Genomic DNA, 13,950 nt, shown 5'->3' with positions numbered 1-13,950 from the left:
AGCTGTTTAGAAACCGTCGAGAAGAGACCAATCCTCGCGCAGCTGCGTCAGATACTCATCCAAATTCCACCCCGTGATCGTGCAGACCCGCTTGAACCCTTCGAGGATCTCCTGTTGCTGAGACTCATGCGTCATCGTCCTTGCCGCTACAAGGAACGAGGCGATGAGACAAGGATCCCAGGATTCCCGACAGTCATTGTTCAGCGCGATGCCACAGATGCGCTGCGAATGCCACAGAGGAGAGAGTGTGGGAGATTGCAAGCCTGAAAGCGCCGTGCGGGGCTTACACTGCAGCAGAAGTAGCATGGCGGTATGATACAACTGATTGCAGAAGATACCCGCCCCGTTTACGAACAGCAGGAGCGGAAAGCCAGTTCCCGTCCCAGAAAGATCGTCGCTTGAATCCACCATCGGTTGGAACTCGTCTGGTCGCAGATGGTACCACTGGTCGAGCTCTTCGAATACCTGCAGCCAACTGTCCAGAGCTGAATGCTCGCTGGGTTGTTGATGATATAGGCTCAAAACTTTGCCACACAGCCAAAGGAGAACATGCGAGTATGTCCGGATTTTCTCCTGCACATCTTCTATGCGTGACATTATTGAGAAACTGGGCAAGGGACTCGGCGGGAGCTGCATCTGTATAGGCATGTCGTTTGCCAGTGCAGCACTCAGATCTGATCTAGTTAGAGCCATCGAAACATGGGATAAGGACATACCCAGACGGAAGAACATCCAATAGATCGATGACCCAATCTCTGGACTAAATGCCTGATGCACCAAGGTCTCGAAAATCTCAGATTTATACCTCCGCACGCTTTTCCAAGCCTGCGAGATATCCGAAACAAGATATCTCACCTCCTCCAGCACCGCCATCAATGTAACCTCAGTTGTGACCGGTGCAGAGTCTGGCCATAAGCCCCAATAAAATGGTTCTACACGACTCAGACCCCCTGCATACCCCATTCCCTTCTTGGTCACACACACCTCGGAAAGGCCCAGCAAAGCCCGCATCAACTGCTCCGACCCCAACGCCATTTGCACCGTCGTGATCCCAAACGGATGCCCGAGATCACATATATCAAGCTAAACGATTAGCCTAATACTTCCGGAGTGTCGGATACTTACCCACGGAGCAATCTGATATCGATAATGGCATAGGAGTTGTAGCTTTTCAATATCCGTCATAACATTGCTGGCAGTAAAATGCAAGCTTCGCGGAGGGACGATCGTATTCTCATCCCTAACGATCGATGACAATGGAGGGATCTGAGGTTTATCGTATATTGCATTTGGAATCGGCAAGACAGTATCCGTTCCTAATGCCAGAAGACCATGTACGGCCGATTTATCCCTATCGCTGAAGAGAGGGTTGTTGGTTAATGAAGCGAGGGAGGCAGTTCTATCTCCTTCGGGTATTCGTTTCGATGGACTTGGAAACCCATCTCCTGCAGCTTGACTCGTCCAGTTCCTGTCTACCTCTTCTGCATGCATAGGCACATCATCATCACCACCAACATCCCCAAGCGAGAGATCCTCATTCACAAACTACACCAACCAAACACACAATTAGCATATAATCCACCTCCCACCTCTCACATCCCAAACAATAGATAATATACTGAATCAACGAACCTTAACCCTCTTCCACCCCCGCCTCCCAAGCACATCCCCACCCCCATCCCCTACAGTGGACCCCTCCCCAGGAGGCAACACCACCAAATTCTTCTCCAAAAAGGTAACCTGCACTCCATACCGACAGACCAGATCCTTCTCGATGCAGTTTTGGCAGCGGGGTTTGGTTTCGTCGCCTATACATACATAGTATTAGTTGTCATGCGGCAAAGGAGGGAACACGAAACCGGGATGGCAAGAGAGGAGATGAGTCGGGGAGGAATACATTTCCGTCGACGCGTCCTGCATCGCAAACAACCTGTTCGACAACGAGTATGTTTTTTCTCTTTCTCTTTCTTTTTCGATATCTGGGGCTCTTGTTCTGTTCCTCTGGTGTTGGGATGCGATATATTGGAATGAGCTCGGGTAGTGGGGGTGCTGCTCGTCGCCATCATCCAAAACAAAGTTCAATCAGATACCACAATCCAGCTAACCACACTGCATAATCTTGCTATTGCTGTTTCTGTTCCTGTTCCTATCACTCTTTGAAAATGGATGGATTAGATGGCGGGGACGAATCCGGGAGTCGTAAGCGTCAGCGTCGCGGAAGCGGAAAGTGTGTCGTCGTGCGGGGGAAAACCACTACCCGCGCTTGGAATTGCCGATTCGGGACGGGGCTCGGGGGGATTTGGGACTTGGGTTTTTACCCCGGATTTTGGAGGCTTAGCTTGGGGGGTTGGGCTTGGCATTGTGATCGATTTCTATTGGGGGTGGGATTGGGGGAGGGTTAAGTGGTGGGTATGTTGCTATGTATGGGTTCTGTCGTTGGACTGGATGGTGTGTGGTGGGTGATTTTGGTTTACTGGTTATGGTTTGCTTGGTTGAATGGTTATTAGAATAGTCACTGATTGGTGTTTGATGTGTATAGTTCAGTTTCCAGAGTAGGTACTTGGGTTGGATGGGTTGGTTCAGAAAAGGCTAAGTGGGATGTTTTGTCGAGGTAGATGCCATGGATCATCCTCCGTATCCTTCCCTGCAAAGTCTTGTCAATTTGCAAGTCGGATTATCTGGACTCGTAAATGTATTTACCAGCATCTATACAAAAGAACAATGTGCATGTAATGGTATACCGGTAGATGGTTTAATGGTTGGGAACATGTCAGCTGCATCTAGCATGTCTATTCTAAACCACATCAAGTGTAGGCTTTCGTAATATGCACCAACAATGCCCCCTCGGTCGGTGCCCCCGTTGCGTCGTACAAGTTGATCACTCGATAACCCTCGCGCAGTCGATCCAGTCGAATACACGCCCATGCGGCCAGCGCATTGCGCATCCATTCATTGTCCTTGATTTTGAACCTGTCTACGTTAGCGAGTCCTAGGACGGTTGGAAAGAATACCAACCTGACAAAGGTCAACTCGTCGAGGAAGCCAGATACGGTCGGGAATTGCAGTTTCTCCCCACCGAAATCCGGATTCACCCCCGTGACGCTCTTGGTCGTGTGCTTATATCCGGTCTTTTCGGAATCACTGTCATCATCCCCCGCCGCGAAACTGTCATCTGGTGTCTCCACGTGCAATAGACATGTCAGATACGGGTAGAACTTCTTTTCGTTGGTGTGGCCCGGGGGCAACGGGATGTTCTGTCCCGCAAGAACCTCGATGGTCAGATCCATGCGTCGGGGCGGGATAATCCCGGGCTGCGCATCAGAGCCTCGATAGCCCGGGGGCTTGAGCACCCAGCCCTGTTCCCCCGCGAACATGCCTGCATTGAGCATCATCGCTTTGTCAAGGCTCTGCCAGTTCAGAGCCACCATCTGCGCACCCCGTCGCCAAAAGAAGCTGGGATCCATGTTGGAGGAGTCGACGCGCATGCCGTTCGGATAAACCCGCATGAAAAAGTGCCGGTTGTGCTCGAACAAGGCATTTCCGTCATTGGCATGTGCCTCGCGTACAGCCTTTTCTGACAACGAGAACACATGACTGGGCACCTTGGCTTCTGTCTTTCTAGTAAGCGATCCGCCTATTACGCTAATAAACAAGCAGAACCATACCGGGCTGTGCAAAATTACTAAAGTGGAATCCCTTGGTGAAAATGGCCAATTTACTGAGCGCTTGCAAGATCTTAGACGGCTTGTGGGGAGCCGGAGCGACAGCCTCGGGGGACAAGTCGTCCGGTTTCTTCGGGATACGGTCTTGCTTCAAAGCTTGCATATGCGCCGAGTAAACAGCCTTTTCATTGGCCTCGCGGTCATCATCTTCATCGGCAGAATCGACGTGCTTCACCTTGATCAAGATCTTCCGCTTCAAATCTGCCAGCGGGGGTGGAGACATTCTGGCTTCGATTTCCGGCGTCACCTCGATCAACATCCCCTTCCACGCCTCCTCCATGATCTCCACCATCGTCTGCTGCTGCTCCAGGCAGGTATGAACTTCCAGACTCACAATCACCGGGAGATCGCTCGTAACAAAGGCACTGTCCCGGATGGCATAGCACACTTCCCGGAAGCTTGTCTCCTTGGTCAGCGTGTGACCATGCAATACACGCGGCTCCAGACGTCCAGGCACAGTGATGGAGTTGGCCGACTTTTCAGCGTCGGAATGCTTGCTGATTGACGGCTTATGATGATTCAGGAATCCTTCCAATTTGCCAAATTCCTGGGAAATGGCTCGCAGATGACGATGGTTTTCACTCGCCTTCTTCAACCGTTCCGTCTTCGATCGACGAGGCTTGCAGGAACTACCCTTGTCTTCATTTGAACTTGAGTCACTAGTACTGCTTGCCTCGTTGGATTGTGCAGAGTCTGACTCGGCTTTTCCATCCCAGACATCAATCTCCACGGATCTGCACCCACTAAGGAGGACCTGAGATAATTAGCTGTGTTTATTCCACATCAACACTCTGCAACTTGTCAAGTACAGTGTGCTTAGGGCTTCGATTATCTCTTCCGAGCATTCTGCCTAGATAGCCGGGTGGCATACCACCGAACCCGCAGGCACAGCGACTTCAAACCAGCTGTTTGGAGGGATGGAATAGCATACATTGGTATAGGCACTTGCACTCGAGTCACTGTACAGCTGGTTGCCCGTCAAATACGTATTGTGACTGGTGGAGATGAAATAGTCCGTAATGGGCGCCGAGAGGTCTGGTGAACTGGCAGGGCGCATCGCCGACGCCTCGGGGCTCGCCATGTACTCATAGAACCCAGCTACGGTAGCGAGTGGATCAGCAGTTGTCCCCTGGCCTTTGGGCTCATGTTGGACCTCCGTCAGAAAGTTGGGGCGAGCCATCGTAGTCAATGAACTATAGATTTTGTCGACGTAGTTGAGCATGGATGGGGTAAACGGGAGGGTGATTTTGGCCCCAGCAGACAGGCTGGAGTCCATGGTAATGCGACTTGTCTGAGTGGTGAGGTTCTCCATGTTGTACGGCAGCCAGTGTAGCTCAGAACGAAATGGGTGAGATGAAATGAGGTGAAGTATGAGAGACTGAAGATGTTACACGACGGACGTTGAATATATGGAGGGGCCTGATGATGGCCCGATGATCGACACCAGCGGGACACGGTTCAGGGGTCGGAGAACAACTCCGAATGTCGTCAGGTGCAAAGATACGAAACCGGAGGAACGTGGGAGGAACAAAGATGGACAGCTGTCAAGTTGCAGATGGAAAGAATGGCAAAGAGAAGAACAATGGAGTGGAAGAAGCGGCTGAGACGCCGTCGAGGGGTTTCGTTGTCCGCCGAGTTTTACCTGCTCCACTCCGCGTGGACTCTTGACGGCGTTTGGCGGTGACTGCATCATCTGCAACAGGGCAGCTCCAATGGCGGATGGCTATCCTGGTGGAGGCCGTGAGAGAAGATCAGATCTCCCCTGCCCGGTTTAGCCACGAGTGACGAGGCCTGAGATCTGAACCTGGCACTGCGGGGCGTGCCTCGATCGATGCTCTAGACCCTGATGGCGTTTACACCTTCGTGCTCACGCGGTAGGTAAGTCTAATGATGTCCGAGCTTTCTGAACAGCTCACATTACAAGAATTGGGCATGCACAGGAGGCTGTGCAGCACTGACGAGTGGACAACGAAAGATGATGCAGTCCAGCGACCATCGGATCTCGAAATCGGGCATGGATCGGTGATGTCATTCACAAAGTCTTTGCCTCAGGTACGAGGCTTGCTTTCTCCGTCGTGCCCAACCTTTCAATTCCGATGCCAGATGCATATCCCAAGGGTCCCCATGAAGAGGGTCGAGGATCTCGAATTTGACAGATCGGATCTAAGCAGCTAAGCAGCGGGCGCATCGCGATCTCCACAAGGCTGAGATCCCCGCTTCCGGATGACCACAAGGACACTGCTATACACATTCCCGTTGGCCACATCTTTGCAATTTCTCAACAACACTATCGTGAATAGGATATGAGCTGACAGCGGTTACAATAACCAGATCCATCTTCCCTTGCGCCCGAGTTGACGGTATACCCCGCGAGTCCTGAGTCCGCCTAGCCACAGCGACCGTGTTATACCTCCATCGAACTTCAGTCCCTCTCGAGGCCTCATGGCTTGTTAGCGACCACTACAGGCCACCTTATCTGGATCCCCATAAATTGAATCTGAAGATGCCAGACTGGCTTATCTCCAGCACTGGTAGAACAAAGCTCTCCATGAAGTCTCGATCGCTTTTATGCAGAGGTTCCTTAAATAGGGGCAACGGTTAAAGAAACCTTGCAGGGAGGCTATACTGGTGGTTCTTTTCAGAAGTAGGTCTGTACAGGTTGAAGTCTGGTACTCTGCCAGCAGACGTTCACTTGAAGGCTCATGGTTTCCTCAACGGGATCGGCGGCAACACGTCAAGTATAGGAGCAGAAAGTCTAGCCCATAGGTAAAGTCCATTCACGCCATCTGATGAAGTATATGAATACAAGTCGCATAAAATACATTGAACATATTCAAGAAATTCTACCCTGCAGCCACGCCGTATAATGCTTGTCGAACATCGTCCAGCAAGGCCCAGAGTAAACGCAGATTGTCACATAATCTACAGACCCCGCAGGAAGTTGTCCTGCCGAATGGCCTTTCTCCGAGCCTCTCTGGCACTCCGTGTGATTTCGGTACGCTTCTCGATACTCTCGGCGGCCGCGGCAAGCAGGTCCTCGGGCACTGCGCCCTGGTTGTTGTACGCAGCTGGTGTGATATCCGTAGCGTGATGGTGAACGGGGATCTGGGGAGGCAGGTTGGCGGCACGGGCGGCCATCTTCTTCTCGTAGCGCTTGCGCTGCTTCTTGTTCAAGGCTGGGTGAAATGCAGTTAGCAGACATGACGCAACCAACATACGGGGATCTGAATTCCATACTGCTTGGGTCAACTCCTCCCTTGGCAGTCTTGCTACCCTTGGAGTCTTCCAACAACGACCACAGCCATTCAGGGTATTCCGAATCCTCCAGGGCCACCACGTCGGGCTTGTTCTTGAAGTAGTTCAGTCCGTTCATCCTCTGACCAGCGGGGCAAGAGCTCGGAGGACGTTCCACCACAGGTTTCTTAGGCTTCCCAGGGTTGACTTCAAGGTGGACACCTTCCGGAGTGCTCAACGGTTGGGAGACACCCGGGGTCGCGGACGACACGGCCGAGGGAATCGTGATATCGGCGCCGGCAGGCTGTCGGGGGGTAGGCGGAGGGGGGGTGGCCGATACGGTAGGCTTTCCATCACTGTAGTTGCGGAATTGGATGCGCTGGAAGGGAAGCTGGTGTGCGCGGGACGAGACCGACACAACGGTAGGCTGCTGCGGTATCCGGGACAGGATGCCGGTTCGGCACCGTTGGCAGATCATGGCGGATTGTAGTGTATAAAATTGGTATTAGAAGGTTAAAAATTCAACACCGTGGCCCGATCCAGCCAGTTCTCGATTCAATGTGGTGCTGGTATGAGGTGGCCGACGCGGAGAAGATCTCAAGAAAACTGCGGCGGGAATTTGATGCCAAGCCGGAGATAGTCACGTGATACAGTGCAGAATCGAGAACCAGCATATTGCCTGAGTTCGATTCAGAGGAGCTATAGGAAGGGAGTTTCATTGAGTATGAGTAGTGGAGGTTTTGGAAAGTGCTATGGTTACGTTGTTGTGGGTTTGGGGTGATATTGAAAGAGTGAGGTCATGTGACTTGGGTCGGGCATCCCCGGAAAAAGACTGATCTTGTGTTCAACTCAGTGATGCGTTAGAATTGCCTTTTCGGGTAATTATCAGGGCTTCAAGTCATGCAGCACGGCTATCTAAAGTTTCTTTTATCCAAAGGCTGGTGCATTTAGTAGCTTCCACAGAGCATACTAACATAATTCTTGGGATTACCAGTATACCACAGCAGGCGGCTCCATAACACTACAGGAATTGAAAACTGATCGGGCGTTCAAAATGAACATTAATCAGATTTACCCATTTTTGGGAATAAAGTGAACTTCAATTGAGTTGCACCCCATATTAATATTCTACTTATCATATCCAAAGGACTTAAAACCTCTGGTTCCTGAAAACATGCCAGAAAAGACATCCGATCAGGTGTTCGAGCTGGTGCCAGGTGATAGCTCAATCATTCCCTTTTCGGAAACACTGTCAGTTTCATGGTTTCATCTTCTCAAGGTCTCACAGCCAGATCACATGATAAGCATAGTCATGTGACATTCGAATCATGTTGTCGTTGCCTAAGGAATGACTTCAACTTCAGGTTATGCTGCTAGCAGTCTCCGCAAAATTGACTTTCAGCTCTCTCTGCTTCTCTGAGATCTCATAGATCCATGGTCTTCTGGTTGATCATTCTTACTTGTGCAGCGGCAGATGGATGCTTTTTAGCGCTGTCGTATGGCTGCAACAATTTCTTTTAAGTTCTAGTTGTCTTGCCAACCCCTCTATGAATCTGAGCAGCAATTTAATGGTCGGGTACTGAAGGCCTGACTAATGAGCCTAACTAACTATAAGTTCTTTTCAACAATGATTCTCTGTTCTGTTGCCTCGTCCTCCTACTTCCATTGCCCCAGCGCTTATAGAATCCTCGTATGCAGCCTATACTGTGATTTCTTTCAATGACTGAACTCTAGGATGATGATCACTCATGCCTCAGTAACTAGGTAGCCGGCCTAGCGATGGATAGGAATCCATGAAGCACCCTTTGTCTTGCAAATATATAATTCCCCGAGTAGTCGGTTAATAGACAGATGGCTCGCCACCCAATCCCCTGACCCTCCAATCAATCCATGGATATCATGATGTAGATTCGCATAGCATGTCCTACTCCATTACGTATCCTATTCACAATAGGCATCAGCACATGCAATACCGGCCGGGATATAGCATCATCAACGAACCTATCCATTCACGCTGCCACCCACCAGCCAAGTCAAAGCCAAGCTCACAACCCCGCTACACGGATTGAGTATATCATCGGACTATAAAGGGTATCAAGAACACCAGCAAACCCTGCCTGGATGAACTCCTCCGATGCATGCTGAGATAGACCTCCCTCCCACTGTTGCCCCGTGGAATGGAAAGTAGACCCGCTGCTCTGCTGGCCACCAGGCCCCACTCACCGCGCACCGCAGTATCAAGTACATCATTCTCACCCGCGGAAAGCTTGTACATGTCACTACCTCCAGCATCTAGACTGTTTCTCCCACTGTGGCGCTGGGTCAATGCCCGTGCTCGGGTCAAACGAAGCACGCGACTGGAGCAGAAAACAGGCTAAGGCAGGCTGCGCAATCACTCGAAACCCGGATATTGCTTGTCTGACAGGGAGGGGCGATTGGCTGCCGGCTTCTAATCAGCGCTAGGCGATGCTTTGTGCGTATGATCTCGGGGATTTATCAACCTGCCACTGATAAGAACACGTCGAATCCTGGACCAGCTGCTGCTGTTGCCTATCCTCTGGACTGACTACTTAAAGACAGGATTTTGACAAAGAAATTCGATCTGTTGCAGAGGTGAGATTGCAAACCTGACTAAGCTTGGATACCTGGGTTGCCTGGCTCCCCACGTTCCCTCTTCTTTCACTTGTTCAGCTTCACACTTTCATTGTGCTTTTATTTAGGCAGACACTTTAGTTCTTCGTTCCTCGCTGCTGGACTACATGCTCTTGACTGCAGGCATCATATGCTGACGGCTACTTTAGATAGGACTCGATACCTGCTATACATCGACGATCCTACTCAACACACTGAACCTTCTACACTCGATGACCGTACTCAACAAGTATACAACTCAACTGCATTATGGATGTATCCTGGGTGAATCGACTCTATAATGCAAAGCGGGTACTATAAGCTGCCGAGATATCCCAGATGCAACCACGGCATGGATATAAAGGCATCAAGACAGGGCCGGATTAGGGGCTTTTAAAGAACAAAACAAGAATGATATCCCACCAAGCGCCAATGATGACCAAATCAAACAGATCGCAACCTAGGAGGATAGGCCGCTGACATTAAGAAAATTACACAGGCTCACGCAAGCATCCTTCAGGGTCTTTTCAGTCTTCCACTCAAGCTCATCTCGCGACCTCGAGGCCACGGCAACACAAGAGCCCACATCGCCTGCACGGCGACCGGCCGCCTTGCGGGGAATCGGCTTGGAAGACACTGCCTCCATGGTGTTGACCACCTCCATCACCGAGTGGCCCCGTCCCGTTCCCAGGTTGAAGGTACGGAAGTTCTCGACCAGCTTTCCACTGTTGGCGGTGTTGAGCGCGGCAATATGTCCGCGGGCAAGATCAGTGACATGGATGAAGTCGCGCACGGCGGTTCCGTCTTCCGTGTCCCAGTCCGTGCCAAACATCTGCAGCTCCTTGTACTGCCCGGTCATGACCTTGACCACCACCGGGAGAAGATTCGTGGGGATCTGCCTGGGGTCCTCTCCCAGGAGACCGGACTCGTCGCATCCGATCGGGTTGAAATAACGTAGCGCTACAATGGTCCACTCCGGGTCCGAGGCCGCCAGGTCCGCTAAGATCGCTTCACAGATCCACTTGGTACGCCCATACGGATTGGTGATCCCGGTGCAGCCAGGCTTCACGGCCGTCTCGTGGCCGTTGTGATCCTTGAAGGTTTCCTCCTTGTGGACACAGAGTTCTTCCTTCAAGGGAAGGCCAGACGTGGCCAGGGTGCCGTACACGGTGGCGGACGACGAGAAGATGAATGTTTTGATGCCAAACTCTCCCAGAGTGGTGGCAAAGTCGATGAGACCACTGACATTGTTGGCGTAGTATTTCAACGGGTTCTTGATACTCTCTTCCACGGCCTTATAAGCCGCAAAGTGGATGACACCACCGATCTTGGACTTGGGGGTTCCCCACCGGGATGGGAGCTGGTACTGCTCCAGCAGACGACGGAGAGCCACCGTATCCCGGTAGTCATGGGCGTGCAGCTGCAACGAGGGCATGCGGGTTCCTTGCTGCTCATGATGCTTGGCCGCCAGTTGCTGAATGCGGTCAAAGACGGTCTGAAAGGAGTTGCTAAGGTTGTCGATCACAATTACATTATAATTGGCCTTGAGTAGCTCCAATGTTGTGTGACTGCCGATGAACCCGAGGCCCCCTGTAACGAGAATGTACTGATCGAGGGGCAAGTTGCGCAGCAACTCTTCCAGATTGCCATCAAACAGCACGGAGGATTGCGTGGCCGGCGTGTCGACGCACTCGGGGGAACAAGGCTCCACCGGAGTGCTTGCATCGGACTGACGAGGGCTCTCCATTATTGGTAGGGTTGAGGAGGAGGACCGGAGAATGGCAAAGCGGACGAGGGAACGCTTGATGCAAACCAGAAGCGACAGAGGTGACTCAGGACGGGATCCCAAAGCAAAGGCGTCCACAAATCTTATATTTCGTGCAAACGAGCGACAGGCTTTTCCCACTTGTTGGCCGATGTAACCGCTGTCTTCTGTGCCAGATGGGTCAGGCGAAGATATGGTGATCCGTGACTTGCTTATTTACAACGAATCAATCCCGGAAGAAAGCGAATGGATGCAAGGAAAAGCAAGATGGGCGCCGAAAAAGAAATATCAAGGCAAGCCCCGAAAAGAAAGGAACCCAGAGGTATACGTTTTAAAAACACGAATGAGAAAAGAAAAATCAAAACGAGGGAGGAGGGAGAGCGAAAAAGCAAATATAAAGACCGTCGATGTTGTCAGCGGTTCTACTTCGGTATGGAAACGGGGCCTAGAAGGCTCACTGGGTCATTGCGACGGATTTGCCTCCGTTGGGGGTAGGCATCGAAAGGAACTCTGGTCGCCTCCACTGGAACTGCAGGACGTGCCATTAGGGACGAACAGGTACTGGACCAGGGAAAAGGGAATTGTTCACCCAGCTAATCCGAGACCTGATGCATGGTCGAAACCCTGCCCCCGCTCTATTTTGGGCGCGCCGCATTCATCGGATTTATTTTTTTTTTATTTTTTTCATTTATTTCATGCTGATTTTTATTTTCTCATCCGTTCACTTGGGCCTCTACCAGAATTCACCATTGACTGGATCAGACCGGCATGTCTGGAAGACGGATGACTACTTAATTGTTAGCCCTTCCAGCCCGGCTCTGGCCCAATTCCGCTATGGCCAGAGAGCCCACTTGTTAGCTCGTTTCGTCCCTCGATTTTGGCGCGCACGGTTTCATTGCTTCCTTAGCCTTGAACTTAGCAGAATGGGGCAAGAAAAACACGTGAGTGACCGGCGGTGCCTGCAAAGCCGGCGCTCGCGACTCATTCTGGCAGTCCTTGTTTTTATTGCTCTTCTCGCCGTCGTCATACCGCCAGCCGTGGTGTTGACCCTACACAAGAAATTCACCATGGGTCCTAAGGCTTCGGTGTTTGTCCCGCTCTATGTTTACCCTGCTCCGGGAGCATGGGATCCATTGGAAAAGGTGTAGGTCATTCCTGTCCCATATCTCAACAAACCCTACCCCCATGCCCCCCCCTAACCCCCTCCCCTACCCCCTCCCCCTTCCCCCCGCCAACCACATTGTACTCCCAAACCATGCCCACGCTATCTGTCAGCCACCGGAAGCTCCGTGGCATGATACCAAAAATCTCCGAAAGATGAGCACCCAGCTGAACGCCACAGGATCTCTGCCCATCGGGATGTGAACTTCACCGTGGTGATCAATCCTGGTAGTGGACCAGGGCCTAACGCCTTGCCCGATGCCAACTACACGCGTGAAGTCCCCAAGCTGGCGGCTTATGGCAATGTGCGACTGCTGGGGTATGTTGCGACGACCTACGCCCAGCGCAACCTGTCGTTGGTGCGGCGGGACATCGAGACGTATGCAGCCTGGCCGACCAACAGTTCGAACCCCAACTTGGCGGTTCGGGGCATATTTTTCGACGAAACCCCCCAGCAATACGACAATCGTACCTTGGCATATCTCGAGGAATTGACGACAGTGGTGAAGACGACCCCAGGCCTGGGGCCGGATCATTTTGTACGTATTGTTTCATTACGGGGTAACGCCGGTAATTTACGATTACCAATTTTCGGCCCCCTTTCGACGATTTCATCAGAGCGGATAGATCTGATGATAAACGATAGCCATTGGCCATATGCTAACCAGACTTAGGTGGTTCACAATCCCGGAGCGATTCCTGATGCCCGCTACTTGCCGACGGCTGATTCGACGGTGGTGTTCGAGGCGACCTACGATACGTTCTTAGAGCGCGACGGGGCTAAACTGTTTGAGGACATCCCGAACAGTACTCGCAGTCAGCTGTGCGCCGTGGTCCACTCGGTGCCAACCAGCGTGGAAGGGAATCATTTTCGCGACCTGGTGAAGCAGGTGCGCCGGGTGGCGGACGAGATCTTCATCACCCATCTGGATACCGATTACTATGCCAGTTTCGGGGGGCAGTGGGAGGAATTTGTGGAATTGATGGCTCGATCGTGAGCTGCGTGCATTTGAGCGAGCGAATGTTTTCGGTATATATTATGACGTATGAACATCGTTGATCGGTTGTACATGACTTGGCTGGATGAATCCGACCGTGAAGACTTAGTAAATAGTTAGGCAGAAACATGCTACTCCCATACTAGCTAGCTACTGGCATACATCCATCTCTAGATCCTACTAAATCCCAGCCCATCCTCCTCTGGTATAGTACATCCGTAGTGGGTATAGTGGATCCCACCACCGTAATTTTCGCCCTTCGCCCCTCCCCTCCCGACCACCGATAAAGCCAGCCCACCACGGGACTCCACTGCGGCCATGGATGAGTCCAGAAAAACTGAAAATAGGTGCAATCCACTTTTTGTTACTAGGATGGTCAAACAGGGGAACCATGGCTGTTTCATACCCTGTGGTGGGAGTCAGTGAGGGAGGAATAAGG

The 13,950-nt window shown here is 51.7% G+C and overlaps 5 protein-coding genes across 5 annotated transcripts; 1 reads left to right on the top strand and 4 right to left on the bottom strand.

The window, feature by feature from the left end:
- Window positions 1-6: 6 nt before the first annotated feature.
- Window positions 7-2,200, bottom strand: BO80DRAFT_492199 (uncharacterized protein; the record flags this gene model as incomplete). The annotated part of the gene is made up of 4 exons (XM_025723750.1): window positions 1,898-2,200; window positions 1,126-1,399; window positions 717-1,083; window positions 7-674 (listed from the first exon to the last, which is right to left on the bottom strand). The coding sequence occupies exons 1-4, from the start codon at window positions 1,918-1,920 to the stop codon at window positions 7-9; spliced, it is 1,332 nt and encodes a 443-aa protein (XP_025577304.1). The 5' UTR covers window positions 1,921-2,200.
- A 604-nt stretch (window positions 2,201-2,804) lies between these two features.
- Window positions 2,805-5,034, bottom strand: BO80DRAFT_443227 (putative phosphoinositide-specific phospholipase C; the record flags this gene model as incomplete). The annotated part of the gene is made up of 4 exons (XM_025721331.1): window positions 2,805-2,970; window positions 3,016-3,610; window positions 3,666-4,476; window positions 4,654-5,034. The coding sequence occupies 4 exons, from the start codon at window positions 5,032-5,034 to the stop codon at window positions 2,805-2,807; spliced, it is 1,953 nt and encodes a 650-aa protein (XP_025577303.1).
- Window positions 5,035-6,318: 1,284 nt separating this feature from the next.
- On the bottom strand, window positions 6,319-7,669 carry BO80DRAFT_463214 (mitochondrial 54S ribosomal protein mL54). The gene is made up of 2 exons (XM_025722576.1): window positions 6,960-7,669; window positions 6,319-6,898 (listed from the first exon to the last, which is right to left on the bottom strand). The coding sequence occupies exons 1-2, from the start codon at window positions 7,432-7,434 to the stop codon at window positions 6,645-6,647; spliced, it is 729 nt and encodes a 242-aa protein (XP_025577302.1). The 5' UTR covers window positions 7,435-7,669; the 3' UTR covers window positions 6,319-6,644.
- Window positions 7,670-10,047: 2,378 nt separating this feature from the next.
- BO80DRAFT_433267 (NAD-dependent epimerase/dehydratase family protein) lies at window positions 10,048-11,334 on the bottom strand (the record flags this gene model as incomplete). Its single annotated transcript, XM_025720818.1, has 1 exon — window positions 10,048-11,334. One exon carries the CDS (start codon window positions 11,332-11,334, stop codon window positions 10,048-10,050), a length of 1,287 nt encoding a protein of 428 aa, XP_025577301.1.
- An 835-nt stretch (window positions 11,335-12,169) lies between these two features.
- Window positions 12,170-13,684, top strand: BO80DRAFT_423433 (spherulation-specific family 4 protein). Its single transcript, XM_025719054.1, has 3 exons — window positions 12,170-12,496; window positions 12,695-13,052; window positions 13,188-13,684. The coding sequence occupies exons 1-3, from the start codon at window positions 12,420-12,422 to the stop codon at window positions 13,509-13,511; spliced, it is 759 nt and encodes a 252-aa protein (XP_025577300.1). The 5' UTR covers window positions 12,170-12,419; the 3' UTR covers window positions 13,512-13,684.
- Window positions 13,685-13,950: the final 266 nt, after the last annotated feature.

The sequence above is a fragment of the Aspergillus ibericus genome (assembly GCF_003184845.1).
Source record: "Aspergillus ibericus CBS 121593 unplaced genomic scaffold BO80scaffold_11, whole genome shotgun sequence".
Lineage (NCBI taxonomy): Eukaryota > Fungi > Ascomycota > Eurotiomycetes > Eurotiales > Aspergillaceae > Aspergillus > Aspergillus ibericus.
This window is presented reverse-complemented; position numbering and strand designations above follow the sequence as displayed.